Source organism: Myxine glutinosa, chromosome 8 (assembly GCF_964187855.1).
Source record: "Myxine glutinosa chromosome 8, kmMyxGlut1.1, whole genome shotgun sequence".
Classification (NCBI taxonomy): Eukaryota; Metazoa; Chordata; class Myxini; order Myxiniformes; family Myxinidae; genus Myxine; species Myxine glutinosa.
In genome coordinates this window covers 99,307,790-99,335,680 of record NC_136268.1, presented here as the reverse complement: position 1 = coordinate 99,335,680, position 27,891 = coordinate 99,307,790, and the positions used below count along the sequence as shown (strand labels likewise).

The window sequence follows — 27,891 nt, the reverse complement described above, 5'->3', positions numbered from 1 at the left end:
CATTTTGTTGTGATCTCTAAGGTTCTCTGATCAGGTAAACTCTGAGCCATGCCTTTTTCTGTGGCATTTTGTTCGCAAATGCGAGGGTTCATAACTTGCCGATCCTTGTGGTTGAGTCACAGCGAGAGTCATTTGGACCATTGGAGCTGCTGCAGCATTCCATTGGGATAATCACGGTCTGCCATAGTGTGCTATACGCAGGTGACATGGTCTGCCATAGTGTGCTATTGCCTGCAATCTCAGCACATATTTGATATTGATAGGAATCATGTCCTAAACATGACGTCCAACAAACGACATTGATTCTGGAGGTATAGCACGTCAAGAGTTCTGGGCCCTGTGCTTTTTCTGGTCTTCATAAATGATCTCTCCGACTCTCTGGAAAATCCTCTCTATCTCTTTGCTGATGACTCCACTCTCTGCTGCTCCATATCTTAACCCTCAGATTAGCAGGCAGCTGCCTCTTCACTCTATGCAGACCTGGACAATATCACAAACTGGTCAAACAAGTGGAACATGTCTTTCAATCCTGACAAATCTCACACTCTCACTTTGTCTCTCTGTAAAGACTGTCTGGACAACCCTCCCATCTACTTTCTGAACGATCCTCTTGAAGAAGTTCTGTCACTCAAGCTTTTGGGTTTCACTATCTGCCATGATCTTTCCTGGGAAATCCACATTTCCAAGCTGGCCTCCAAAGTCAGTCGCCGTCTGGGAATCCTCCGTCGTGCAAAGTCCTTTCTGGGAACTTCTGAGCTCCTCACCACAGACAAAGCTTTCACCCGCAGCTCAATGGAATAGTGCCTTCCCCTCTGCACTGGGCTGTTGATCCCACATCGCACTTAGCTCGGCTTCACGCAGTTGAAACCAAATCATTCAGAATCATTGGAAAATCCCGTGATTAAGCTGATTCTATGGGCCTTTCTCTCTCTCACCGCAGACAGTTAGGTTGGTGGTCTTTGTCTTCTACCGACTCCTCTCCGGCCTTGCTCCCTTGCCTCTGTCTGTGTTCTGCCCCCCCCCCCCCCCAAGTATTCAAGCAGGATGCACAAGATCTGCCAGCAACGCTCTTCTGGTGAACCTGCCAAAATAAACTCTCTGCGCACCTTCACTCTTTCATTCCTCTTTTCTCCCACCTCTGGAACAATCTCACACACTCTTCAATCCCTCTCCTCCCTCCAGGTCTTTGAAACAGTTGTTCACCACCATCTCTTATCTTCTGTCACTCCATCCAAAACCTTGATCTTTTCTACCCCCGTTAAAACACCCCAAATCTGCCTCTTTCAATCCCCATCTTATTTCCTGAAATTTCTAGAAGTGTTCCTTTGCTTTATACCATGTACCCCTTCCTCCTCCCCCAGCCCTCCCCCTTCCACAGATCTACCGACGTCCCTGTTCTCTACTGTTGTTGTGCTTGTGCTTCCCTCTTGTCTCACGCTCCCTTCATTGTATGTTTTATGTGTCTGTGCATGTTTTCATGTTTAATGTGTTGGCTCTTACGTGAGCCTCGGTTCTGTATACAAAATTATATATATATATATATATATATATATATATATATATATATATAATCAAATAAGCCTGGTGTTGGCTTAGCGGTTAGGGTGCTGGCTTGGGATCCTAGGATCCTGGGTTCGAATCCCGGTCGATCGCTGAATTAACGCCAGGGGGGTTGACTCAGCCTGTCATCCTTCCGAGGTCGGCAAATTGAGTACCAGCTTGCTGGGATGAATGATCCCGGTGTGTACCCCGGTTTAGAATAGGTACACCGTATCCCTGCACATCGTAATAGGCGACCAAGGGTTGGCGTCAGGAAGGGCATCCAGCCATAAAAACATTGCCTCAAACAGGGAACCATGATTGTCATGGGGCCTGCAAGGCTAACCCCCACTCTAGTGGGGAAAATGGCCTTAAAACGATCATTCATTCATTCATATATATATATATATATATATATATATATATATATATATATATATATATATATATATATATATATATATATATATATATATATATATATTTATTTATTTATATATATATATATATATATATATATATATATATATATATATATATATATATATATATATATATATATATATATATATATATATATATAATTCATTTATTTTGTATAGCGCTTTTCCAGAAGCCCAAAGGCGCTTTGACAGAGTGGAAAACATAATGCATAACAATACATGAAAGCAACAATTGCAAAAAGACAAGAATCAATAGGGAAATATTTAAAGCAAAAGGAGGGAGAAGGATATATATAAAATCACTAGCCAAGAGGGTGGTCTAAGACAATGGACATACCATGGACAAGACAATGGATATATATAAAATTATATATATATATATCTATAAAAAAGAGTCAAGAGGGTGGTCTAAGACAATGGACATACCCACACAATACACACTTCTGATAAAATGGCAAAAACTGAATGGTGCAAACAGCTTGACAAGGTGAGAAAAAACAATGCCTGATCCCCAACACCACACCCACATATGCACAACACTCAAAGGAACGTCCACCAAAAACACAATCCACATGTCACCATGTACAACCGGGTCATGAAGCCAGCTATGTTCATGCCCCAGAAACACGAGAACGAACACACATTTACTAACCCCATACATACAATAACAAACCATCAATGGTCTGCTCTGCTCTTTGTATGCACTCATGATCTGTGCCACCATTCTTTTGTCCATTTTTGTTATTTCAGTTTTGAGTTCAATACTCCAGTTTCAGTCAGGCTTGTCCCAGTTCTTGCATTGCATATGGTACAATATACTACCCTGGATAGGTCATAAATTAGAATCCTAGCTTTCAATATGGTAATGATACTGTTGCGGGAATGTGTATAGTGGGTAACGGGTGTAATATATGCCATTAGTACATGTCGAGTGTAAATTTATGGTATCTGTGTGAAAACGCTAGGTAACGTCGAAGATTATGTTAGATGATAACCATGACCCCTCTCTTCCGTGACCCTGTCTAATTTGCCGGTGGTCTTGGTTCAACAGGATTGGGACCAGGGTACTTGTCTGAATCTGGCAACCGTTGCAATAATTTTATTGTATCATTACCAAATGATACTGTAAGTTTGTGTTTCTGTGCACAACATTTTCTGTGCCACAGCAAGTGTCTATTCTAAATTGTTCTTATAATTTAGTCTGAGGCCCAGATATTATGGAACTGCTTGATTGTGTCCATATTCTGATGCTTTGCTCCCTTTGCTTTTCAAACAGAGAGCAAGCTCTTGTAGCAATTCCTGAGTGGAATACTCTTCACATCTCCTTTGTAGTGGTATGACAACTTGAACACGTGGGATGTTGGTGTAAGAGCAAAACTATTTTTGTTGCACATGGTATTATACTTGTAATCCACAAATTTGTTGGTCCATGTCAACTTCTTGTACAAAGACATCCCAACAGAGCACTCTGCTTATCAGCAAATGTTATCCGAATTTAAGGCAATTTCTTTTTCTCAATTTCCTTTCACAAATTTGCTGAGGACTTAACCCAGTTGCTCGAGCTTGTCAACTTTATATCGCTGCATAATGGTGAATGCCGCCAACATGTGTTCCGTCATCATGACCTTCGTATGAGCAGTGTCTGTTGTGACCCCCATCTTCCCAGTGTGAAGTTACGAATAATGTTTCGGAGACAAAGCTGTCCAATGGCACCACATTTTTGTGATTGGACAGACGTGGGAATGAAAAAAAGGTTTGTTTGCCTGCAAAAAAGTATTTCAAGAAGATTGAGATCAAGTCATTAAGGATTGAGGACGGGTTGACATCTTCACAGGCATAGCTAAATAGTGGAGCCCTTTTACCACCCTTACTTCCTGTTCTTTCATTCATTTTCTTTAAAAAAGGCAATATTTATCTGAGTCATTAAAGAGCAAGTTTTGAGCAGTTACCAATGATGTGCATTAACAAGCTGTACCGTCCAGTAAATATTTAGCAGATACAGCACCGGTATTGTATGTATGGCCTGATGTGTTTTTGGAATGTTGGCTGCATAAGACATCTTCTTTGTTTGCTTTCAATGGCCATGAAACCCTGAGTGCTGAACATGGAGTTATCAGTGTGTATGCCAAAACGGCAAAATAACGTGTTCAACATCTATTTACCATTTCACACCATCATACTCGTCCTCCTTTTTATTTTTGCTCCTTTGAAGTGCTAAGTTCTGTGGGTTGTATACTGCAAGACATGAACTCTTGTGGCAATAGATCTGTGCACCATTTCTCAAACTCCGAGATGAACAGGCCTCTTCCAGGCACTGTTTTGTCAAGTAGAAATGCATGAGATAAAAGCACACATGCGTGGCGATGGGATCACAATAAATTAACATACTCGTATTGTCACTTTCAGAGAATGCATCTATCATAGCATTAAAAGTACAGCACAGGAAACTTTCAACCCTCCTGAAAATAAAAATGACCATATTATATGGCAAACCCTCCAATCTACTTTCTTAACAATCCTCTTGAGGAAGTCCAGTCACTCAAACTACTGGGTATCATTATCAACCATAATCTTTCTTGGGCAAACCACATTTCTAAGTTTGCCTCTAATGCAAGGTGCAACAAATTCAGGAAGTGATCCAGAAACGGTAGTCAAACGCAGCCAAAGTCAGCAAAAACTGCTTGTTTGGTGCGGAATTACTTCAACCCAAGTCATTAGACCTTACATCCTCCGTGGGTAAATGAATGGACAGATACTTGAAAATATTTCAAAACCTTTCTTCCAAAAAAAATCAGCAATTTGCCAATACCGATGAAACTTTTTTTTTTTAATGCAAGATGGTGCCCCTGAACATCTTTGTTGTATTGGAACATGTAGGAAAAGACAGTCATGTGAGGCATTATGTTATTGGGTTGTCCGTCCGTCCGTGATAGGTTTTAGTTTCTGCGATAACTTGAGAACGGCTAAAAGGATCCAAGTAAAACTTGGCACAGGTATGTATAATGATGTAAGATGAACTGTTTAGATTTTGGGGTCACAAGGTCAAAGGTCAGAGGTCATGTTGGGTAAAAATCCTGTTACTGCAAAAACTTGTGAACCAGTGATGGGATTTTGACCAAAGCTAGTACAAGAATGTATTATGTTGCAAAGATGAACTGTTGATTTTGGGGTCAAGGGTTCAAAGGTCAGAGTCTGTAATCGTTTTTTGTTACCCTGATATCTTAACGGCTTAAGGAAACCAAGTCAAACTGAGTACAAGTATGTATGATGACACCAAGATTAACGGATTAGATTATGGGGTCAAAAGGTCAAAGGTCAGAGGCCTGTTGGGTTCGAATTCTGTAACTGAGCTAACTTGTGAACCAGTGATAGGATTTTAACCAAACTTGGTACAAGGACATATCATGAAAAGATGAACTGATTTGGATTTAGGTATCAAAGGGCAGAGATCAAGTCAGGTAAAAATGTGATACTTGAGAACAGCTGAATTGATTTAAATCAAACTTGGTACAAGTATGTATAATGATGTAATAATGTGGGTGGAGGCATATCTGGTGATGTCACGATGTCGGAGAGTGTCGTTATAGTTTCTATTTGTTTTGATATTAGTATTTTCATGGCACTTGAGTGCCAATTAGCCCTTATGCAACTGGTCACTATATTTTCCCTTGCCTGCATGTATTAACTAATCTATACCACCCCATTTCAATAAATGTGATTGATGGATGAATACTTTTTTCTGAAAATTGCTTAAGGATCTCTATTCATGATTTAAAGGTGAAGATTTCTTGCCTGACATGCAATCGCTGCATATGTAAAATATTTGGACAGTTCGGAGTGGGTGGTTGTGGTAGGTGAGGTGGTAAGTAGGTGAGGTGGTAAGTGGAATGGTGATTATAACACAGCTCCCTCTTTTTACGGACAGATTGCTAAGTAAACGATTGACATCGAGCCTTTTAGATTTTGGCCTTTGGTTTCACATTTCACAAGCAATCATTGGCGAAGGCCGTTGCATTTAGTAACAGTGGACAGCTCATTTTAAACGAATATTCGTTCAAAATGACCACTTTTAGCATAAATAAATCTGATACCACTTTAATAATAATAAAACATCTGTTCTTTTTTGTTTTTGAAAAATGAAACCTTGTTATTTCACCATTAACATCTTGTGTAAGAGTGCACTGGACACTAATGTGGAATTGTTTTCTTGATGAACCTCAACCTCTCTGTCCAGGCACAGACGAAGCAACATTGAAAAGATATTATGCCAGGGTGGAGGAGAAGTTCTTCCAGATGTGTGAAAAGGAGCTCTCAAAGATCAACACTTTTTACTCTGGTAAAATGCTTTGCTTTTATGCCTTGTGTTAGTTTGAAAACTTCCTTTGTGATATTTTAAGCAGCAAATGGTAATGATTTGGGATTTCTAAAATCCAAATGTCTAGACCCATTGAGGAGCTAAACGATAAAGGCCAGTAGGTTTACTGAAAGGGGTGGGAGGGAGTAATGGAGATGCACAAGGAGTCGGAGGAATAACAAGTAACACACATACGTCTGACTCACTCACACCCTGTATCATCCCCTCTTCCTCCCCACCCAATCCCATTCCGTATTTTGCTCCAACCAAGGGTTAATGCAATGCCTGAAGCGGCAGGTTCTCCTTGCTCTCCATTGTGGTTAGCATACTTCAATCAATATTCTGTTGATTCCATCCATTATTCTACCTGTCTCCTGATACAGGCCAGCACTAGCCTTCACAAAGACCAGTTTCCATTCTATCATCAGTAGCATTTGCCTTCCAGGAGGAGAATGCAAGTTGTTTTCCTGCAATGGCCTCACCACATGCATCAGTGTACCAGGGTCAAACTTATTGACAGAAAAGTTGAATGTCGGATGGAATTAACTTTTGAAGAAGAGAAATTAGTCCAATGTAAAATAAATTTTTGGAGCAGTCAATATTAGGAGCTTATGTGATGCTGGAGCACTTGAGATTATTTTTTTAGGACAGACCAATCATCTTTACCAAATGCCAATACCTGCCAAACAGATGCACTTTTACCAGCATATTGTCACAGATGGTATTGAGGAGTTGAGGACAAGTTTGAAGGAAAGGTTTGACATGATGTGGTCCAGTAATGAATGGTTCTCATTTGGCGAGTTGTGTGTTTGAAAATAAGCAGACCAAGTATAGTCATTTCACAATGTCTTTGCGACTCGGCCATTCACTGATGTGTGTGAACCAACACCAATTGAACAGGCATGAGGGCAATTAGTCCCCACAGATTAGAAAAGGATGAGAGGAGGGCAGAGTGTCAATGTTTGGAGATGAGCCTCACATATGGAGCCATTGGTGTTTGAGGGGTGGTTGGTGGGAGTACACCCCATGTATACCACACAAAGCAGTAATACATTACGGAGGGGTGCATTAATCCAAATTCACTCCACAAGGTTGGGGTGACACATGATGCGCAGGGCTTGTGGGTGGGTAGAGAGGAAGGCAGGAACAAACATACACAGCAACACCACCACCAGTGTGAGAATTAGGTCTGTCTAAATGGAGAACATAATAGACAGAGAGCCATACAGAAAAGTCTAGAATATCTTGTGATGGAAACATTTTCCTGAAACGTACAATATCTGGGTTGGCTGTGGCATCATGGATGAATAGATTTGTGAAGTTGGAGCGTAGACCTTCGATATTGGTCTGTGAGAGCGTTAGTGAGGGGGAAGCAAGCACAGACCAACACCAGTGCAGGGGTGCAGGGACCGTGGTTTTTGATTGAGAGTTGGCCTTCACTGCTGGTCTGATTACATTCCTGTTCAATGCATTAACTTTGCATTCATGACATTGGGATTAAAGTGCTATGGTTGTATTTACTTTATTATTATTATTATTATTATTATTATTATCATTACTATAACCAAAATGATACTACTGAAACGATACACTTACTGTATTAAGAAACCTGGGCTTAACTTGTCCAAAGCGGTCCGAAGGTGAGGCATGAAGCCTAAGTCCTATACGTACCATATTTTTGGAAGAGCCGTAATGCCAATGCTTTTGATATTTGATGGTTATTTTAACAATCGGGTTGTTTGTTTCACACTGAATGAAAAATGTAAAGGTAGAGCATGGCGATTGCATATATGACAGGTTTGTACGGTATGTACGGCCTGAACGAAATTGGAATCAAAATGCCAGAGTGTGGAGAGTCAGCTGCTGCGCTGCCATAATGACATCAGACGTCATCACATCGCCCTGTCATGTGACCAGATCCTCAGCTCTGATTGGTATATGTTTGAGGGGACATACATACATACAGTCACGTGAAAAAGTAAGGACACCCCATGTAAAGTTTTGACATTTTCAACATATTTCAACATACAGCTGTTTGATCTTCATTTCAACAATATTGATAGATAAAGGTGATATAATATAACAAATATCATGAAACATTTACATTTTGTAGTCCATTGTATAATTTAAATAAACATAAATGCAAATTTCGCATGTGGAAAAAGTAAGTACACCCCTACATTTATCACTACTTCAAATACCTAAAATTAGAATTAGGTGCACCAGCTCAGGTGCAAAAGATTAGAACGTCATTAGAGAGGATCTTGGAGGAACCTGTCTTATTTAAACCTCAGACATTTAGTTTGGTTTGGTCTTTGTTGTTGAAGTGTGCGGCGTTACCATGCCTAGATCAAAAGAGCTCTCTGAGGCCTTCAGAAAGAAGGTTATAGATGACTACGAGTCTGAGAAGGGATGTAAAAAGATCTCCAGACAACTTGAAATCAATCATTCGACTGTCCTGAAGATCATCTACAAGTGGAGAAGATTCCAAACAACTGCCAACCTGTTCAGGCCAGGCCGCCCCAGCAAGTTCAGCTCAAGAGCAGACCGCAAGATGCTGAAAGAAGTCTCTAAGAACCCCAGAATGTCATCACGGGGCCTACAGGTACCTCTTGCCACTGTTGATGTAAAAGTGCACGAGTCCACCAAAAGAAAGAGGCTGCACAAATTTGATCCACTTTGGAGGTGTGCCAGGAGGAAACTTTTGCTGTCCAGAAAGAACATCAGGGCAAGACTAAAGTTTGCCAATGAACACCTCGGCAAAGACCAGCACTTCTGGAACAATGTGCTCTGGACAGATGAGTCAAAGGTAGAGCTATTTGGCCACAGTACCAGAAGACATGTTTGGCAAAAACCAAAGACAGCATTTGACCACAAGAACCTGATATCAACTGTAAAGCATAGTGGTGGAAATATTATGGTTTGGGGCAGCTTTGCTGCATCAGGGCCTGGGCAGCTCACTGTCATAGAATCCACTATGAATTATTCATTGTACCAGAGGGTGCTTGAGGATAATGTGAGGCCATCTGTCGGAGAAGTTGAAGCTCAACCGAAGGTGGACCTTGCAACATGACAATGACCCTAAACATACAAGTAAATCCACCAAGGAATGGCTGAAAAGAAAGAAATGGAGGGTTCTGGAATGGCCAAGTCAAAGCCCGGATCTAAATCCCATCGAGATGTTGTGGGGGGATTTGAAACGAGCTGTGCATGCAAGAAACCCCTCAAACATCGCACAGCTGAAAGAATTCTGCATGGCGGAGTGGCCAAAAATTTCTCAGTCGATGTCAGAGACTGGTAGACAGTTATAAGAAACGCCTACTTGAGGTTGTTTCTGCCAAAGGGAAATACCACCTATTGGAGCCAAGGGTGTACTTACTTTTTCCACATGCGAAATTTGCATTTATGTTTATTTAAATTATACAATTGACTACAAAATGTAAATGTTTCATGATATTTGTTATATTATATCACCTTTATCTATCAATATTGTTGAAATGAAGATCAAATAGCTGTATGTTGAAATATGTTGAAAAACTCAAATCTTTACATGGGGTGTACTTATGTTTTCACGTGACTGTACAAATAACTTGCCAAATTTGCCGCCATCCCTAACTGGTGTGGTGTTATTTTCCCTACTGGGCTTTTTAACAACCATCGGGTTACCAGAAACATGACCACCGGCCAAATCATTCCCGATAACAAAAGATACTCACTCTACAGGAAGAGTGGCTTGTAAACCTACGGTGACCCGTCCTGACACCAAATCAGACTCCAAATGGATGACATGAAGTGGAGCTCTAACACAGCCACCAATCCTCTGTAAACGAACACTATCACCAGTTGCCGTCTCCTCTGACAATGGCAAAATGCTTTCAAGCATTAAAGATTGATGTGCTCCTGTGTCCCTCAATACCCTAACAGGTCTCTGGTTAGTCGAGTCTCCATCCAGTGACACAAACCCCTCTGAAATAAATGGTTGGTAACCCTTTTGAGGGCGATTTCTCACATTTGCCATTGCATTCGGAGTTGTACTAGTCGAACTCCGCTCCTGATTTTCCTTTTCCAGAGCATAACAGTGGGACATCAAGTGTCCAGGTTGATGGCAAAAAGCCAAGTAGGCCCGGAGGAGAACCTCGTGGTCTGCCTCGAGCCCCCCGGAAGATACGTCTGTCTTGGAACCGTAGTCTTCTGATTTCTAAAAGATGTGGTATCAGAGTTATCCTCGTAGTCATGTCGAGGCTGCCCCCATGAATTTTCGTTCTCCACACCGGATGTACCATAGCTCCCCTGTTTAAGTCTAGGCGAGAAGTTAGGTTTGTGGAACCCCATCCTGTGTGATAAGGCATAGTCATCTGCCATGGTTGCTGCCTCATACAACTTTGGTACTTTCCTTTCCTCCAGATGTACTTTAATGTCCTCGTGGACACACTGTTGGAATTCCTCCACCAGGATCAATTGTCGCAATAGTTCGAAGTCTTTCCCAACCCCTTTTGAATCACACCCCCTATAAAACATGGTTTCTTTCATTCTGGCAAACTCCACATGGGTCTCACTCCCTCTTCCTGGCATTCCGGAATTTTTGCCGGTAAGCTTCAGGGACCAATTCATAGGCTTTGAGAATGGTTTTCTTCACTATCTCATAATCTGCACATTGGTCAATCGGTAAAGCCGAATAAATATCTTGAGCTTTACCCACCAGAACACTTTGCACTAACATGGTCCAGGACTCCTCAGGCCATTTTAGCAGTTGAGCCACTTTCTCAAAGTGTGAAAAAAAAAATTGCCTACCTCCTTTTCATTGAAGGGTGGAACCAGCCTCACATGTCTGCCAACATCCCAGGTGTTCTGACTAGGTGTTGAACCAGTCGGCATGGATGGTACGTCTCCCCGTTCTTTCAATAAATCCAGCTCCTTGAGTTTAATTTCCTGCTGAAGCGCCATTTCACGTTCCTTTAACTCCCTTTCAGCTTTTCTCTCCTCTGCTTCGAGTTCCCTTGCAGCTCTCCTTTCCTCTGCTTTTTTCTCTTCTCTTCTTTCTTCGAGTTCCCTTGCAGCTCTCCTTTCCTCTGCTTGTTCCTTTTCTCTTCTCTCTTCGAGTTCTCGTTCCTGTGCGGCTCTTCTTTCCTCGAGTTCTCTTTCAACTCTCCTTTCCTCTGCTTTTTTCTCTTCTAACCTTTACTGGCTCTGCAATTGCATCTCCAGTTTCCGGAGCTCCACATTTTCTTGTTCCTCTGGTAACCAATCCAAGGCTCCCTCTTCCCATGTTCCTCGTCCTACCAGAGATTCTATCACCAATCTCTGCATCTCTGCTTTCCTCATATTCGCTCGGACCTCCAAGCTAAAATGTCTGGCCAATACCAAGAGTTCCGATTTTAGTAACGCTCAGAACTGTGCCTCACTAGGGGTCGCTACAAACTTCTCTGCGTCAAACTCCATGGTGGCTATCCGTTAGCACCTGTTAACCTTCACACAAGAAATAAAAAATAAAAATAAAGTTTTTATTTTTATTTTTATTTTTTGAAAAATTTGGGACTGTTGGAAAATATTCCAAAATTGGAAAATTTGGGAATGTTAGGGAATTCTATCCCGGACGAAATTTAAGGAATTTAATCCACCGTCCGAGATTTACGGAATGTTTTTTTTTTATCCCGGACGAAGACCCAATTTCGAGCCCACGAGTCAATTGGACGAGCCCCCAATTTCTGTTACGTGTTCCTCCCCGACCTCCTGGTCTCGGTATACCTCCGAACCCCGAGAGGAGCCACGGCAGAAAAATATGTTATTCCGTGTCAAAATCAATATTGAAACCACACCAATGGTTATCAACAAACAAATAATATTTTTAAAATCACACAGGAATAACGATACAACAATGATAGCAATCAGCAATACAATCAATATATCTTAAGATGGTCCATCTGCTAAAGTAACATAACTCACTGCGCTCCCAGTGAATGGAACAGAACACTCCGCAATGTCTCTATAACTCAAAGGTGATCCCGGCGAAGAGGCGATGAGGCGAGTAATGAGGTGGAGGCAGAGCAAACCCACAGCAAACTGGCGGCAAAAAGGGAAATCCCAAAGGCGTGAACCAGTCGTGCACATTCACAGTTCAATCAGCGAACCGCAGCGTAATCTTCGAACGCCGCTTTGTGCACACACATCCCCGGCAAACGACCGGAGGGCGAGACAAGCTGATGCGGCAAAACCTTTTTCAGTGAACGACGCGTGAGGTTCAAAATGACCGATGGCTCTTACGTGAGTCGAAGCGACCTGGCGGGGGATTCTTCGAAACCTGACTATGCAGGTTTCTCAATCCTACAGCGATAACACCGACCGCAGGAAATTCCTTTCAAGGACTCAAAGTTCACTCTCGATGTTAGCTCTACCACGCTCGCTACGGAGCTTCAAGCCACGCGTCTTCCCCGACTTTACTCCTCACGCCTTCTTCTTCTTCTTCTTCCGGTTCCCGATCCGGCTTCCTGTTTCATTTAAAATATTAACCCTTTTTGCCTTTTAACAACAATAACCTTACCTTTCAACAACGATAATCGCCATTTCCTTCAAACCCCCATAAGAATAATAATACATAACCAGAAATGTTTCAAGTGGATGAAAACCACAACCACGGAAGTGCCGAATCCGTAACACTGTCAACAGCTGAAAGCAAAATGTTCAATGAGATATGCATGGAAAGGTGTCCTAATGCCCAGTAATTGTATTGGCATTATCCCTTATGCCCAAAAGACTTATGTATTTATTTATTTGGAATGTTGCACCTTGATCAGTGATCATGCAATACTTTTGCTGCAGTTAAAGCCTTTATCCCCAAATGATCGAGTTTGCTGGTAACATTACCAACTAAGCCCACAGCCATTTTTTAAGGGTTGCTTCTCAAAGATTTATCTGACTATTATTTGTGTTGAATGCTTATTTATGGGTGGTAAGCGTTGGAGCAGAGAGGGTGAAATGTTATCTTTTCTTATCACCTCTTTTTTTTCCGAGTTCTCTGCACCATGTAAATTGTTAAAATAAGAGATAATTTGTCACAGAAATCACCATAATTTTAAAGATGAGTTCACACACAATGATTGGTCCAGAGTAAATCTGAAGTTTCAAGAGCTGAGGTTTTTGTGAATGGATGTTAGTACATCGAAACATCAGGAAAGTTAATTTCATGTGGAAGTTTAAGATTCCCCACTACCTTTGTAAAATAAATAGTTAGTACCCTGACAAATTTCTGTTTCCTGCCCAAAAAGTATTTAGTGTAGACTCCAGAAGGATGGTGAAACCATTGTGGGTTTTGTGTTAAAAGTACCAGATTTGATACAGTGGAAGACCACCGCTTCTGATTATTTATTTTTTTAGGCGGTGAAGCCACTTCAATATTTGGCTAGGGCCATGCGTCAAAAATAAAGAAGAAACTTTCTAACCTACCATTTTTATTTCTGAAGGGTAATTCTAGAGGGCTTTAAGGGTAATTATAATGGGGTTCCTTTGGCATTTTTAATATGAAATAGGCAAAGCTGAGAACCAAACTGAACTGCTTCTTTCAGACATGGGTGCGATTTATCTTTTTTTCAAGATGGCCACTGTTCATGAAAATACCTGATACATTAAGTTCTCCAACAACATCGTTAATGTGTCCCGAAAAAGTGTGATATTGGAGGAGAAGACGTTGTAAATGCATTTTCCCATTTATATTAATGTAAATAACATTTGATATTTCTCAAGTCATAGGTTTTTTTTGCACTAAAAACGCCTTTAATAAATAAGTCTAAAAAAGCATATTTTTGTACATTTACATTCAATAACATCCTAATCATAAAATAAAATATCAAACAAACAAACAAACAAAAAAAAAGTAAAAGTGGTGTGCGGAAGGCAGCAGGGCAGCCTGTGTGCGGAAGTGGTGTGATAACCTCAGTACATCCTCCAACCAGAGATGGTTTAAGGAAGTCCCACGTCGTGGAAGTGGGCTTGACCAAAGTTGCAGGGCGGTCTGGAGGCGAGTGATGTCTGCGGAGTTTCCACAACACAAGAAATAGTCGTGTCAGACATGGGGGGATTTCCCATGGGGAATTCCCAGAATGCCAGTGCACATTTGTCCACATTAAAATAAGGCGTTATGGAGATTTGCTTGGCTGCCTTTTTCTTTTCATGATAAATTTCCACGTCACTTGCGGCATGTTTGAATGCGTTTCCAGTGGCGTAGCTATCGGATTTGGGAACGTGAAATCGAAGGTGTGCAAGGGCGGAAGGCAAATACATAAATAAGGAAGAGAAAGAGTGAAATGACGGAGATGCAAGTTGCATGAAAGAATGATTGACGAAGATGAATGGTGTGACGATAAATGCATCTGCATAGCGCGAAGGAGAGTGAACGAGCAAGCAAAGCAAAATGAATGACGTTCTGAGACTCACGTTTGTGCGAAGGTACTGTAATAATAATCAATCGAGCCCCGAACAGAGTCCCGCAACCCTCTCGGGCTGTGAAGGTTTGAATCTCTCGGTCAACCTACGCCCTTCTCCTTCAGAGGTTGTAACAGCTTGTTGTACATCAACAAGACTATTGAGCGAGGTGGATTTTGTTTGTTTGGTCTGCTTGACATCTTCACCGGTGTGTACCCCGGTTAAGAATAGGTACACCGTATATCTGCGTGTCGTAAGAGGCGACTAAAAGGGTTGGCGTCAGGAAGGGCATCTGGCCATAAAAACATTGCCTCATAAAGAGAACCATGACAATTACGACTACATATGGGCAGGGTACAGCCCGAAGTACCCTGTGGGGGACCCCACTCCCTCTCGTCAAAACTCAAGGTGGGGAACCCCATCGAAGCAAGGGTGGAAATCATTCCATTTATGACGACGAAACGTCTGATGCCCGACGTGGAGATCGGTTTCTGAGGTTTGGGACATGGAATGTAGGGACAATGACAGGGAGATCAGGAGAAGTGGTTGAAGTATTGGTCAGAAGAAGAGTGGACATATGTTGTGTGCAGGAGACGAGATGGAAGGGAAGTGGTGTGAGAATGGTGAAGGGCAGGCAGGGACAGAAATACAAGTTTGTGTGGCAAGGGTGCCCGGAGGGCGTGAATGGTGTTGGTGTCCTGTTTTCTGAGGAGTTTGTAGACAGTGTGGTGAGTGTGACTAGAGTGAGTGAAAGGTTGATGATGGTGAAAATCATGATTGGAAAGCTCTTGGTGAACATCATCTCAGGATATGCTCCGCACGTTGGTCGGAGCGATGAAGAGAAGGACAAGTTCTGGTGTGCTATAGAGAAGCTGATGGAAAACGTGAAAGATGAGGAAGTTGTTGTGCTAGGAGGAGACCTAAATGGACATGTGGGAAGGAGTATGGACGGTTTTGAGGGAGTTCATGGGGGTTACGGATATGGTGTGAGAAATGGAGAAGGTGAAAGGATTTTGGAGTTTGCTGATGGAGCTGATTTGTTGATTTGTAATACTCAGTTCCAGAAAGAGGATAATAAGCTTGTTACATACACGTCAGGTGGGTCGACGACAACCGTTGACTTCCTGCTGGTGCGTAGGCGAGATAGGGGGCACCTCTGGGACACAAAGGTGATCCCGGGGGAGGAGGCTGTTTCACAGCACCACTTGGTTGTCTGTGACATAAGAGTGAAAGGTGTGAGGAGAGCTCAGCGGGTGAAGTACCAACCGAGAATGAAGGTGGGGAGGTTGAAAGAGGTGACAGTGAGGGAGCCATTAAGAAGAGAGGCTGAGAATGGTGGAGGATGATGTGGTTGAGCTTGAAAGTGGTTGGATGTCAATGAAAGATAGTCTGTTGGGAGCCATTGGTGAGGTATGTGTGTGGACAAAAGGACCACCGAGGCACTCGGAAACATGGTGGTGGGATGATGACGTTGGAGAGAAGATTGACGAGAAGAGGAAGAAGCTCAAGGAGTGGCAGAAGGCGAAGGGTACGGGAACAGAAAAAGCAGAGCATGAAAGTTATAAGGCAGCCTAGAAGGCTGCAAAGAAAGAGGTCGAAAAGACACAGGAGGCATGTAGGACAATGTTCGGAGAACGCTTGGATTTGGAAGAGGGTCAGAGAGCGGTATTCAAGATTGCAAAGCAGATAGCGAAAGAGAGGTGTGATGTGATGGGGGTGAGTTGCTTGAAGGATGAAGTGGGACAAATCGTTGTGGACCCAGATGGAATTAAAGGAAGATGGAAGAGATATATGGAAATACTGTTGAATGCAGAGAATGAATGGGATGGCAACATAGAGAGTAACCCAGTTTTAGGACCAGCAGAGAAGATAACCGAGAAGGAAGTTGAGGAAGCGATAACAGCAATGAAAAGTAGAAAAGCAGGAGGCCGACGGGAGTTGTGGGAGATATGTTGAAGGCAGCGAGAAATTGGGGTGTGAAGAGAATGACAGAGATCTGCAATCTGGTGGTGAAAGAAGGCCGCATTCCAGTGCATTGGGAACTGAGTACCCTCGTCCTTCTATACAAGGGGAAAGGTGACCCTCTGGACTGTGGCTCGTATCGAGCGATAAAGTTATGGAGCATGGAATGAAGGTATTGGAAAAGGTGTTGGAGAGGAGGATAAGGAAGAAAGTGAAGATTGACGAAATGCAGTTTGGATTTATACCAGGAAGAGGAACGACAGACGCGCTTTTTATTGTGAGGCAGTTGCAGGAGAAGTATATGGAGAAGAGGAAGAAGTTGTTTCTTGGGTTTGTTGATCTGGAGAAAGCATTCGATAGAGTTCCACGTGAAGTAGTGACATGGGCATTGAGGAAGTTAGGAGTGGAGGAATGATTGATCAGAGTAGTGATGGCAATGTACAAAAGAGCGCGTACAGCTGTAAGGACGAAGGATGGGAACAGTGGTGAGTTTGAGGTGAAGGTGGGAGTGCATCAGGGGTCGGTACTAAGTCCACTACTATTTGTAGCTGTGATGGAGGTGCTGGCTCAGAACGTAAAGGAGGATTTACCATGGGAGTTGTTGTATGCAGATGATCTGGTGTTGATTGCAGAAAGTTTGGATGGACTGAAGGAGAAGATGAACAAGTGGAAGGAATGTATGGAGTCAAAAGGTCTGAAGGTGAATATCGGAAAAACGAAGGTGATCGCAAGTGGTAAAGCATGTGGTGAGGTGGAAAGAACTGGGACGTGGCCGTGTGCTGGGTGCAGGAAGGGTGTCGGTGTGAATTCCATTCAATGTACAATGTGCGCTGAGTGGGTTCATCAAAAATGTAGTGGTTTGAGAGGGTCATTAACCATTGTGGCAGCTACATTCAAGTGTAAGGTGTGCACAGAGGGAGCTGCAAATGGAGGAAATGTTGAGTTGGAGATGGCGTGAAGCTGGAAGGTGTGAAAACATCTTGTTACCTTGGAGACATGCTGAATGGAGAAGGTGGATCAGATTCGGCAACGGTTGCTCGAGTGAGATGTTCATGGAAGAAGTTTCGGGAACTGAGTGGCGTGCTGACGAGGACGGGAGTGTCATTGAAACTGAAGGGAAAGGTGTGTGCTCTATGTGTGAGAAGTGTTATGATTTATGGGAGTGAGACATGGGTAATGAACATAGAGCAGCAACGAAGGCTGGAAAGGGTGGAAATGCGAATGGTTCGGTGGATGTGTGGAGTATCGTTGAGAGAGAGGAAGACAAATGATGAATTGCGAAAGATGATGGGAATAGAGCCTGTGATGGATGCTGTGAAGAGAAACGGGTTGAGATGGTTTGGTCATGTGTTGAGGAAGGATGAAAGTGACTGGTTGAGAAGAGTAGTAGGAAGTAGAGGATGGGGAAGACAGAAAAAGACTTGGCTAAAGGTGGTGGAAGAAGAAATGGGAGATGGGAGATGCAGAAAATGGGGCAAAAAGGAGACGATTGTCATGGGGACCGCAAGGCTAAGCCCCGCTCTTGCAGGGAAAATGGCCTTGAAATGCCTGTTGTTGTTGTTGGTCTGCTTGACATCTTCGACGTCATCTTCAAGCAACCACGGCTCAACAGCAATACAGTAAAGCGCAAACCTTTTTCTTCCTCACCAACCACAGGATTTCATTTAAACACATCTATGCATTTTAAATGTGAGTGAGATTTATTTTGTTTTGGTTTTAACCCTTTGAGTATGGGATTTTTTTTGATAAAAATACCCCTGGTACGGGATTAATTTGTCATTTTGGTACGGGAATGCAACCACGTACTCTAAGGGTTAATACGTACAACCACGTACTCAACCACGTACTCAACCACGTACTGACAATCGATTTATAGGTATAGTCGATGACGTGTAGTAACGTCACCTGTACACAAAACTTTTTCGCGGGTTGCGGCACTGGACGTCATCTGTACTCAAAGGGTCAACATACTCATCACCTGGTTTAAACACCATCATCATAATCAGCACATTGAAAGGATTAATCACCACAAATACCAACCGCTGGGAACCGGCGATGTTGTATGCAAACGTCACGACATTATAAGACTAGAGCTTCCAGGGAAGCAGAACTCAACTGAACTGACTGGACAAGTTGACAGATGACGACGACAACAGACGACGGACGCTGGAGGGTTCACTATGTGATGAACTCAACTGGACAGTAGTCCAGTTGAGTTAAAAAGTGATCCCCTATTGGTTAGCGACGTTGTAATAAAATGTTGTAGGAAGCGATGTCGGAGAACTTATTGTATTATATACCACCTTTAGAGGCCTTTTATCCCTGCAGAGCAGGGGTTGGCCTTTTTCGGGCACCTTGGCCCCCTTTTTGAAGCAATGTTTTACGACCTGGATGCCCTTCCTGCTGCCAACCCTGTTAGTCGCCTTTTGAAACAGGGAATTACCAGTGGACTGGTACTCAATTTGCCGACCTCAGAAGGGTGACAGGCTGAGTCAAGCCCCCTGGTGTTAATTTGGCGATCGACCGGGATTCAAACCCAGGATCCCAGGATCCTAGGATCCCAAGCCGGCACCCTAACCGCTAAGCCAACACCAGGCTGGAGAACTTATTGCATTGTTGTATTATATTGACATTTGGCTGGCAGGATAACCTAGAGGTATGCACACTCACCTCTAAGCTGTCTAGCCTGCATTGTAATCTCGTTCAGACCAAACCACTCCACCACTACTCTCTGTACAAACCTCACACAAAACACCTTTGAAGGCTTCAACAATATCGTGTCAAACTCCACTGTGTCAAAAACAACCACTGTGTCAAAATCAGCACTATTCTTTCCACAGTAGACATCAGCAAAGTGGTTGACACACTCCCAAAGATATTACTCACAAACAAAATACTCAACACAAACATTCATTCACAACATCAAACGGTGGCTGGCCAACTACCTATTATGCAGACAATCATTCGTAATTTTTAACAGAAGGTTATCACGCACATGATACTTTCCGAATGGAGTCCCTCAAGGCACAGTCCTCTCCACACACTCTTTCATCTGTTCATGCACGATATTCCGCAAGCACCGGAGAACATACAATTCGCTTCATATGCGGGCCATACACTCATCACCTCTACTTATAGCAACATCAACACCACCACAGTACAACTTCAACCCTTCCTCAGCACCCTACAAACCTGGCTCACCATCAACAGACTAAAAGTATCCCCTCCAAAATCAACAATCACTCTGCTGACAGATTATACCAAGGAACATTGTGCTGCACCACACATCACACTGAATAACATCCCTATTCTACACAAACACCAAACAAAAATACTTGGCGTCACTTTTATCCCATCCATCCCATTCTCAGATCACATCACAAACATTCAAAAAACATGCACACCCAGGCTGGACACACTTGGGGTGCTCACAGGCACCGACTTCAGACACCACAAAGAAACAACATCACCAATATACAAACAGTACATCAGATCAGTCATCAACTATGCCAGCTCATCTTGGGCCTCTGGCCTATCAAACACACCTCTCAACACCCTGCAAACCATGCAAAACAAATCACATCACAGGTGCATATCAACAACACCCATCGTGCGCCTACACAGAAATAAAAATGCTAAAAATCAAACACCACTTAGACATGAGGTGCACAGTTCCTTGCAACAGCCAACCCCAATCACCAATGCAACTACATGTACAACCACCCACGGGCCCCTAGACACATTAAAACTACACCACAAAGACACGACAGTGACATTCTTTGTAACATTCCCCCACCAAACAACGGAAACTACAAATAACACACCCACACCCACATCACCATAAACACAATAAATAACCTGGGCCCAAACAGTACCTTGGGCATGAAACCTCCACAAATCGATGACGCAGAAACTACTCCCTAGGTCTGGGCATGTTCACCTTTCACGTCTTCTCTGTGGACACTACCCACAACTTTTACACTACAAACGTAGACTCAATGACATTACTGATGACACCTACAACCACTGCCCGGCCGCTCCACCCACAATAAAACAAATCGTGGAAGACTGCGTGGTCCTGACTTCACGTAAGCAAGAGAGGTATCTCTGTGTCTCTCCTACGAGATTGATCTGCTATCTCCATGCCACTAGTCTGTTCTACCAGAACTGACTGGGGCAACACACAAACACCACCACCACCACCACCACCACCACCAACAACAACAACAACAACAACAACTGTCATCACTGTTTCACGGGCGAGGTGATTCATCGGTGTGTGTGCCATCCCTCGGATGGATGTTAAACTGGGTGTCATGTTCGCCGGCATTAGTTGGACATTAAAGATCTGACGGTGTTCTTCGTGAAGAGTCGGTGAGCTATTATATGCACCCTGGACAAATTCCTATTTCCTGCATTAACTACTGCTGAGAATGCAATGGCAAACCACCCAGAATAACCTTTACCAAGAAACTGCTTCGGCAGCACTGACTGTCTGTAACAGAGTATCGTACAGATCAGCATCAGAATATTGATATTGCAGCTTGCATTTTTCATTTTGTTTATTTTCACACACATTACAATGAAAACATTTTGTAATATCAAAATTAATGTACTGAATGGCACATTTTAAATCGTACCAGTTCTGTTCATGTTTACATACTGCACATAAAGTATGTTTTGTAGTTGTTGTGAATGTACTTGTGTGGAGTAAAATGCTTGTTGTTCTTGGAACATATAACAAATCTTGTAGGTTCCTAGAATCCTAGAATGGGTTCAGGAAACCTTGCACTTCAATTTCCCCTCATCCTATTTCCTGTAATTTCCCTGAGGTGCCATGGGTATCACCTGCTGTGCAGTATGCCATTGCATCCTCTGCTTTGCCAATTTCTGGCTTATGTGAGCTGGATTTATAGGGGTAGACATTATTTCATTGTGATGTCGGGAATCAACAGTCCGACATTGAGGTCACCGTTCGTAGACTTTGACGAGTTTACAGGGAATTGCATCGTAGCAGTGATTGTAACGGTTTGGGGGTCGATACATTTTCTCTTGCATGCTGTAGCTTTTCACGTTTATCACTTGAACTTTCATTATTATCAGGTCTTGCCTTTTATAGAAAAAGAACTACCTTATAATTGAACTTTAAAATTACACAAGATCGAGGCTCATGGAAGAGCAAGGTGATGAAAGGTAAAAAGACTGAACTGAAAGAGTGACGGCAGTGAGACCCAATAAGCAAGGGAATGAATAAACAGAAATGTAGGTGGGAGGAACGTGCAAGTAAGGGGGCAAGGTAAGGTTCAACAGAGCACGAGTCGTTCATGAGAAACTACAATTTAATGATAAAACTGTTGACGAGTTGGAGAGAAATGATTGAGGTGACCAGTTCAGTCTGCCAGGACGTGATGTTTGTTTGAAGTTTGTTTTAAATGTTTGAAAGAGCGAAGAATTTTTTTTAATCAATACAATACTTTATTTTGGGTGGAGGATGAGGGATGGTTGTAGTATTAGTGTTATTGCTCTCCAAACACTCTAGCATGGTCAGTATGCTAACATGTTGCATACATCAAACATGTTTGTGTCTGTAAAATATCGATATTTATTTGGCTTTCACATTTCTTCTGAACATTAGGCAACTGGACCTCCGTGAAATGCATCTTCAATCTGCAGAGACTGTTCTGAAATTTGTCAACAATTGGAGGCCTTCTTAGCAAGTCAAATGACATGATGTCTTTGGCCCCTGTTTGTGCCACATGTATTGTGATAATTTGCATGAAAGACCTGCTTTATTGCGTGGTTGCGCTCGCTACCCGATTGGTTCTAGCTGTAGTGGCCGTGTATCATTTCTGATCCGGTCTGGACCCGAAAGGATTCAGAACTTGCGGTTTGTTACCATGGGGTTGAAGGGATGAGACAAGTGATGGAAATAAACATTCAACACAATGGGCTGTAGGGGTTAGAAACACAATATGGAAAGGGGGTTAGGGGGGCAGGAGGGGGGGGTGGGGTTTGAGCGGGGGGAAACATATGTAATACATACGCAACGTATATACAACTACATGAACATCGGACATTTAACTTAACAATATGCAGTACTACGAAATATCTAGCTCCAACTATGTGAGGCTCAAAGACTCCATAAAACCGCAACACGCATATATATATTGTTACCGACGCGGTTTTAGATGTTATATTGACCGAGCGGTGGTGTATTTAACCGCGTCCGAACAGTTACTCCCCGATTAGAACCCGATTCCACCCGACGTTGACCAGATCGCCCCACAGATATTCAATCGGGAAACCTCTAAAGCGACCGAAAGAGAATGAAAAAGAAGAAGAAGAAGAATACGGAGGAAGAACAGATTTATTATACACACACAAGCAATGGATGGAAGAAGCAGTAACACAGCGAATCGTTAACTTACACTATTCATTTTTACTTAACCCCAAGACAACGAGCAGGACAGGACGTTCACACTTACACAGGGGATATTGCAGGCAGGTAGGGCTTGAGGTGGATTGCTTGAGAGGGAGGCAAAGTCGGAGGCAGCAGCTCTCAATTCCTCGCGGTTTTGGCGGGAAAACCCTCCGTCGCGTATCCGCTGCGGTAGACGTCGCGCGCTGGTTCGGCACACCTGCTCCTCTTCTTGTGGTGGAGCCGTCTCCCTCCTTTCAGCGCGTCTCTCCAAAGCTGGTTTCCTTGCCGAGTACCTCTCCTCTTTGGCTTGGAGCGTTTCGCATCTCACCGCTCCTCTTGGTGCCGCCTCTTTGCTCATCTCCCAGGTCATCTGGTAAAGCAGTCCCTTACAGTCGCTTTTATCACCTCGGGCGGAATTAAGCCGCCGGCTCCGAGGGCACGCCTAACGGGTCGCTCACCGCGGTGCTGATTGGCTGTTAGGGCTGGCTCACTCCTCCCCTCTTATGACGAGGTGGAGACACGCCCTTCTCCGAGATTAGCACATGGGCAATGGCGGCCTGCGGGATTGAAAACAACTCCCCTTTTGAAAGGAACTTTGGAGAGCGGAGATGTTTGGGGAAATTGGAAGGGCCTACGCTTATTTTGTTTGATACAATGCAAAGTCAATCTAGTGGGAAACACATATTTAGCCTACATGGAATAAGGAAATACACTATTTAAAAGATATATCGTGACCTGCGTGTAAGTTTCATGGAATTAACTAGGAGGACGGCTGCGACCATTATTTACATTAACAGGGTGTTACCATACTTTTGTAACGTTCACATTGTAACGTTTCCACATTCGTTACAATATATATATATATATATACTCTGGCGGATGTTTGTGTGGGACATACATACATACATACATACACCGGATGGACAGACAAACACTGTTCCAGACGGCATTGCCCTACGGGCTATGTCGTAAAATTGGTATGTGCTGCTTCCTAGCTTGACGCTCAGCATTTAAAAAGAATAGAGCACAGAAAAGCAACCTTAAGTTGACGATAATAGCGCAGGCTTTGATGGCATAATGGCCTCCTCCTGTGTCGAAGTTCCTTTTGACGGGAACTTGTATTATGATCTTTTCCTTCCTCATACCCCTCTCTCTCTCTCTCTCCATGTTGGCATCAAAAGAGAAGCTTGCAGAGGCACAAAGAGGCTTCTCAACTTTGCAGAACGAGTTGCAGTCTTCACTGGAAGCACAGCGTGAGGGCAAAATCTCGCATGCATTGCGGCGGCGCAAGCGCGTTTTCCAAATTTCCCATGAGCAACGTGTCCACTACCGTAACCTGCGGGACCTGAAGCTTGCTTTCAGCGAATTCTACCTCAGCCTCATTCTGCTGCAAAACTACCAGGTATACCCAGCCATTGGAGATATTGATTTTGGTTGTTGGTGGTCAACAAAATGCTTATTTGGAACTTTGATCTCTCAACCAGAACCTCAACTTTACTGGATTTAGAAAAATTTTAAAGAAACATGACAAGATCCTTGAGACAACAAGAGGGGCTGACTGGCGGGTGGCCCACGTAGAGACTGCTCCTTTCTATACAAACAAGAAAATTGACCAGCTCATTATCGAGACTGAGGTGAGATATATTCTTGTTTTTGTAATTGTTTTTCCTTATTTGTCTTAAGTCTTCTCTGGGGTTGAGATTTAGCAATACTATCAGTGTCTACCTGTCACTTTGAGTTTAAGCAAAAGACATGTTGCACTTCATAAACATATTGCATTTGTAACTGGGTCCAAAAAAGTGAAACACAAAAATTGATCTTTTTAACTACTAGTAGTAGTAGTAGTAGTAGTAGTAGTAGTAGTAGTAGTAGTAGTAGTAGTAGTAGTAGTAGTAGTAGTTGTAGTTACTGGTGCTGCTGCTGCCTGCACCACTACTGCGGCTGCCTGCGCCACTACTGCGGCTGCCGTCATCGTGGCTGTGGTTATTATTTGTGTGCTCCCCACATGTACTATTATATATTATCGAATTGCTTTGAGGATTACCATGTATAATATTTGTGCTCCTTCCATGTCCATCACACTTTATTCAAAAGGGTTCCTGCTGTCGTTTAATAATAGTATCGCACATTCATGGATGATAAAATTGATGCGTGTACGAGATCGACCCCAAAATAATTAGACTGGTTGAGAAGGCATTGGAGCTCTGGAATATGATATTGATATTACAACAATCAGATGTAAATATCAGGAGTGAAGATCCATCACTAAATCTTCCATGGAGGCCCCTTTTCACCAGTCATGTTTTGCTGGGCTCTGGACCCACTAAGCAACCTCAATGATGAGCAAGGACACGGATACACCATAATGTCCAAAAGAAGAACATTAAAAGAACCAGGAAAGGTGACACCTACTACACATGTGTGATTTAAAACTCTTCACACCAAATTATGAAAAACTGAAGTAAATGAAACGGTACTCCGAAAACATTCAAGTGGAATTTGGCCTAGATGAATGCCAAGTGTACATTCATACAAGATGAACCAACAAAAACGGACAACATAAAAATTGACCTAAAAATACAGCAACTTGAAAATGAAGCATCATACAAATACTTAATAGTAGAAGAGGACCATGAAATACGGCACAAACAAATGCGTAAAACAAATACCAAAGAATACCTGTGTAGAACAAAGCAGATTCAGAAAGTGTTACCTCTCCCAAGAAACAAAATCTAAGCCATAAACCATCTTGCAGTACCAGTGTTCCAATAAACTTGTGAAATAATAAACTGGCTACAAACAGAAATCAACAGACTAGATATCAAAACAAGGAAAGTCCTCACTACTCACAAAATATTCCACAAAAATTGATGCATTCCGAGAATATACTTGCCGAAACAAGGAGGTAGCGGCCTGATGAAACTCAAACAAGTGCACAGAATGAGAACTGTAGGATTGGCTGAGTACAGGAAAAAAAAAATCAACCAATTACCGAATGCAATTTGTATGCAAACGCAAAAACAGCAGTTCACAAAAGGTATCCTTAACCCACCTTGCAAAAAGATTGTAAAAACAGGTATGAATAGAAGGTGTCAGGTGAATAAAAGGTGAAACCAAAACGACGATTGCAAAAAAGACAAAATAAACATATAAGACAAAATATCAACAGATATACATCGACAACTGGGATAAAGATAAATGAGCAGGGAAACATGAAAAAGAGTTTGACAGATTGGCTATAGACAAAGAAGGCTCATAAAAATGGCTCAGAAGTAGTCGGCTCAACTGGGATGGAGAACGAATCGTAATAAATGCCCAAGACCAAGGACGCTATATAAATGGCTTTAAGAAAATGTCCGAACTGAGTCAATCAGATAGGTGTGGTTTCTGCAACATAGAAACAGCATGAATCGCCTCCTTTCAGGATGCAACAAACTCCTGTCAGAACAGCTGTACACACCAAGGCACAACAAACTATGTGGAGTTATCCACTGAATATTTTCAATATCCTAGTTGCAGAAAACTCATGGAACCATAAACCTAAAGTGATCATTGCAAACAAGTACATAACGCTCACGTACGATATCATGAGCCCATCGAGCGTGAACATAGAAAACAAAGCATTGTAATCGAATATAGCACTTAGGTACAAAAGATGAAAGACGGCATTGCTAATTGAGATGTCAGTCCCCAGCCATTTTGGCCTAAACAATGCAGAATCAATAAGATATGAGCAAATACCAACATCTCAAAAATGAAGTCAAAATATCTTGGAAGCTGAAGAGCTCTGAAATTGTACTTGTGATAATTGGAGCAATGGGAATGATAAAAGAAAAGCCTTACAGAGAACTTAAAAACCATCCCTGGGAATATTAGTATCAAACAAACTACAGTTGGAAGCTGTCTGGGGTTCAGTGAAGATCCTAAAAAGAGCCCTTGCAACAAAACTTTGAGAACAACAAAACTTCACAGCTTGGTCCATGAAATGTGATGTTTTACCAAAACAGAGGATGATACTTTGAGACCTTGGAAGACTCCGGTACACCTTCCGAAACCTGCATGTGGAGATAACCAATGACACTTACACAGAAATACACACACCTTGGTTTTTTATTTCTCTCTCTCTCTCTCTCTCTCTCACACTCTCACTCTCACTCTCTCTCACTCTCACTCACACACACACACACACACACACACACACACACACACACACACACACACACACACACACACACACACACACACACACTTCCTTTTAGTAATAGATGAGTATAGGGAGTGCAGAATGGAATGCATCTCTGTCCTATGACCCAGCAAACCACTTTACCTGTTGTAATACAATGCAAATATTTTGGTTACATATTTGCTTGATTATTGTTTTCTGTTTTAATACAGCAGTTGTGGATGTTTATCATATTACAGGCAACTTTTACGAATGAACTTGAAGGTGGAGAGAGGCAGAAAGCCATGAAGAGACTACGTGTACCCCCACTTGGGGCAGCACAGGTGATTTCCTCATTTTTGTTCCATCTGTGTGTAGGTTGCATATACGTTGTTCAGCACTACATTTTGGGTTGCTTTGAATACTCTATGCCCCTGTTTATTCGTATTACTGCAAACTCAATTTGTTCTTGAATGATACAACTGTTATGTTGTGCTGTTCACTCATCATTTTCTTGGGCTTAAGTCAAATGTGCACTGGAAAGCCAACCATTTTTGATTGGTGGAGCAATCGTGCCATCTTGTGTTCTCACGTG

The 27,891-nt window shown here is 42.6% G+C and overlaps 1 protein-coding gene across 4 annotated transcripts in view; it reads left to right on the top strand.

The window, feature by feature from the left end:
- XPR1 (xenotropic and polytropic retrovirus receptor 1) overlaps positions 1 to 27,891 on the top strand; it is a 186,052-nt gene that overhangs the window by 77,716 nt on the left and 80,445 nt on the right. For 2 of the 4 annotated variants that reach the window (XM_068124915.2, XM_068124917.2), the window contains 4 exons: positions 6,217 to 6,318; positions 24,316 to 24,536; positions 24,619 to 24,768; positions 27,557 to 27,640. In XM_068124915.2, coding sequence (XP_067981016.1) covers positions 6,217 to 6,318; positions 24,316 to 24,536; positions 24,619 to 24,768; positions 27,557 to 27,640 — 557 coding nt within the window. The remainder of the gene's footprint in view (positions 1 to 6,216; positions 6,319 to 24,315; positions 24,537 to 24,618; positions 24,769 to 27,556; positions 27,641 to 27,891) is intronic. The other 2 variants (XM_068124918.2, XM_068124919.2) reach the window with 2 other exon arrangements.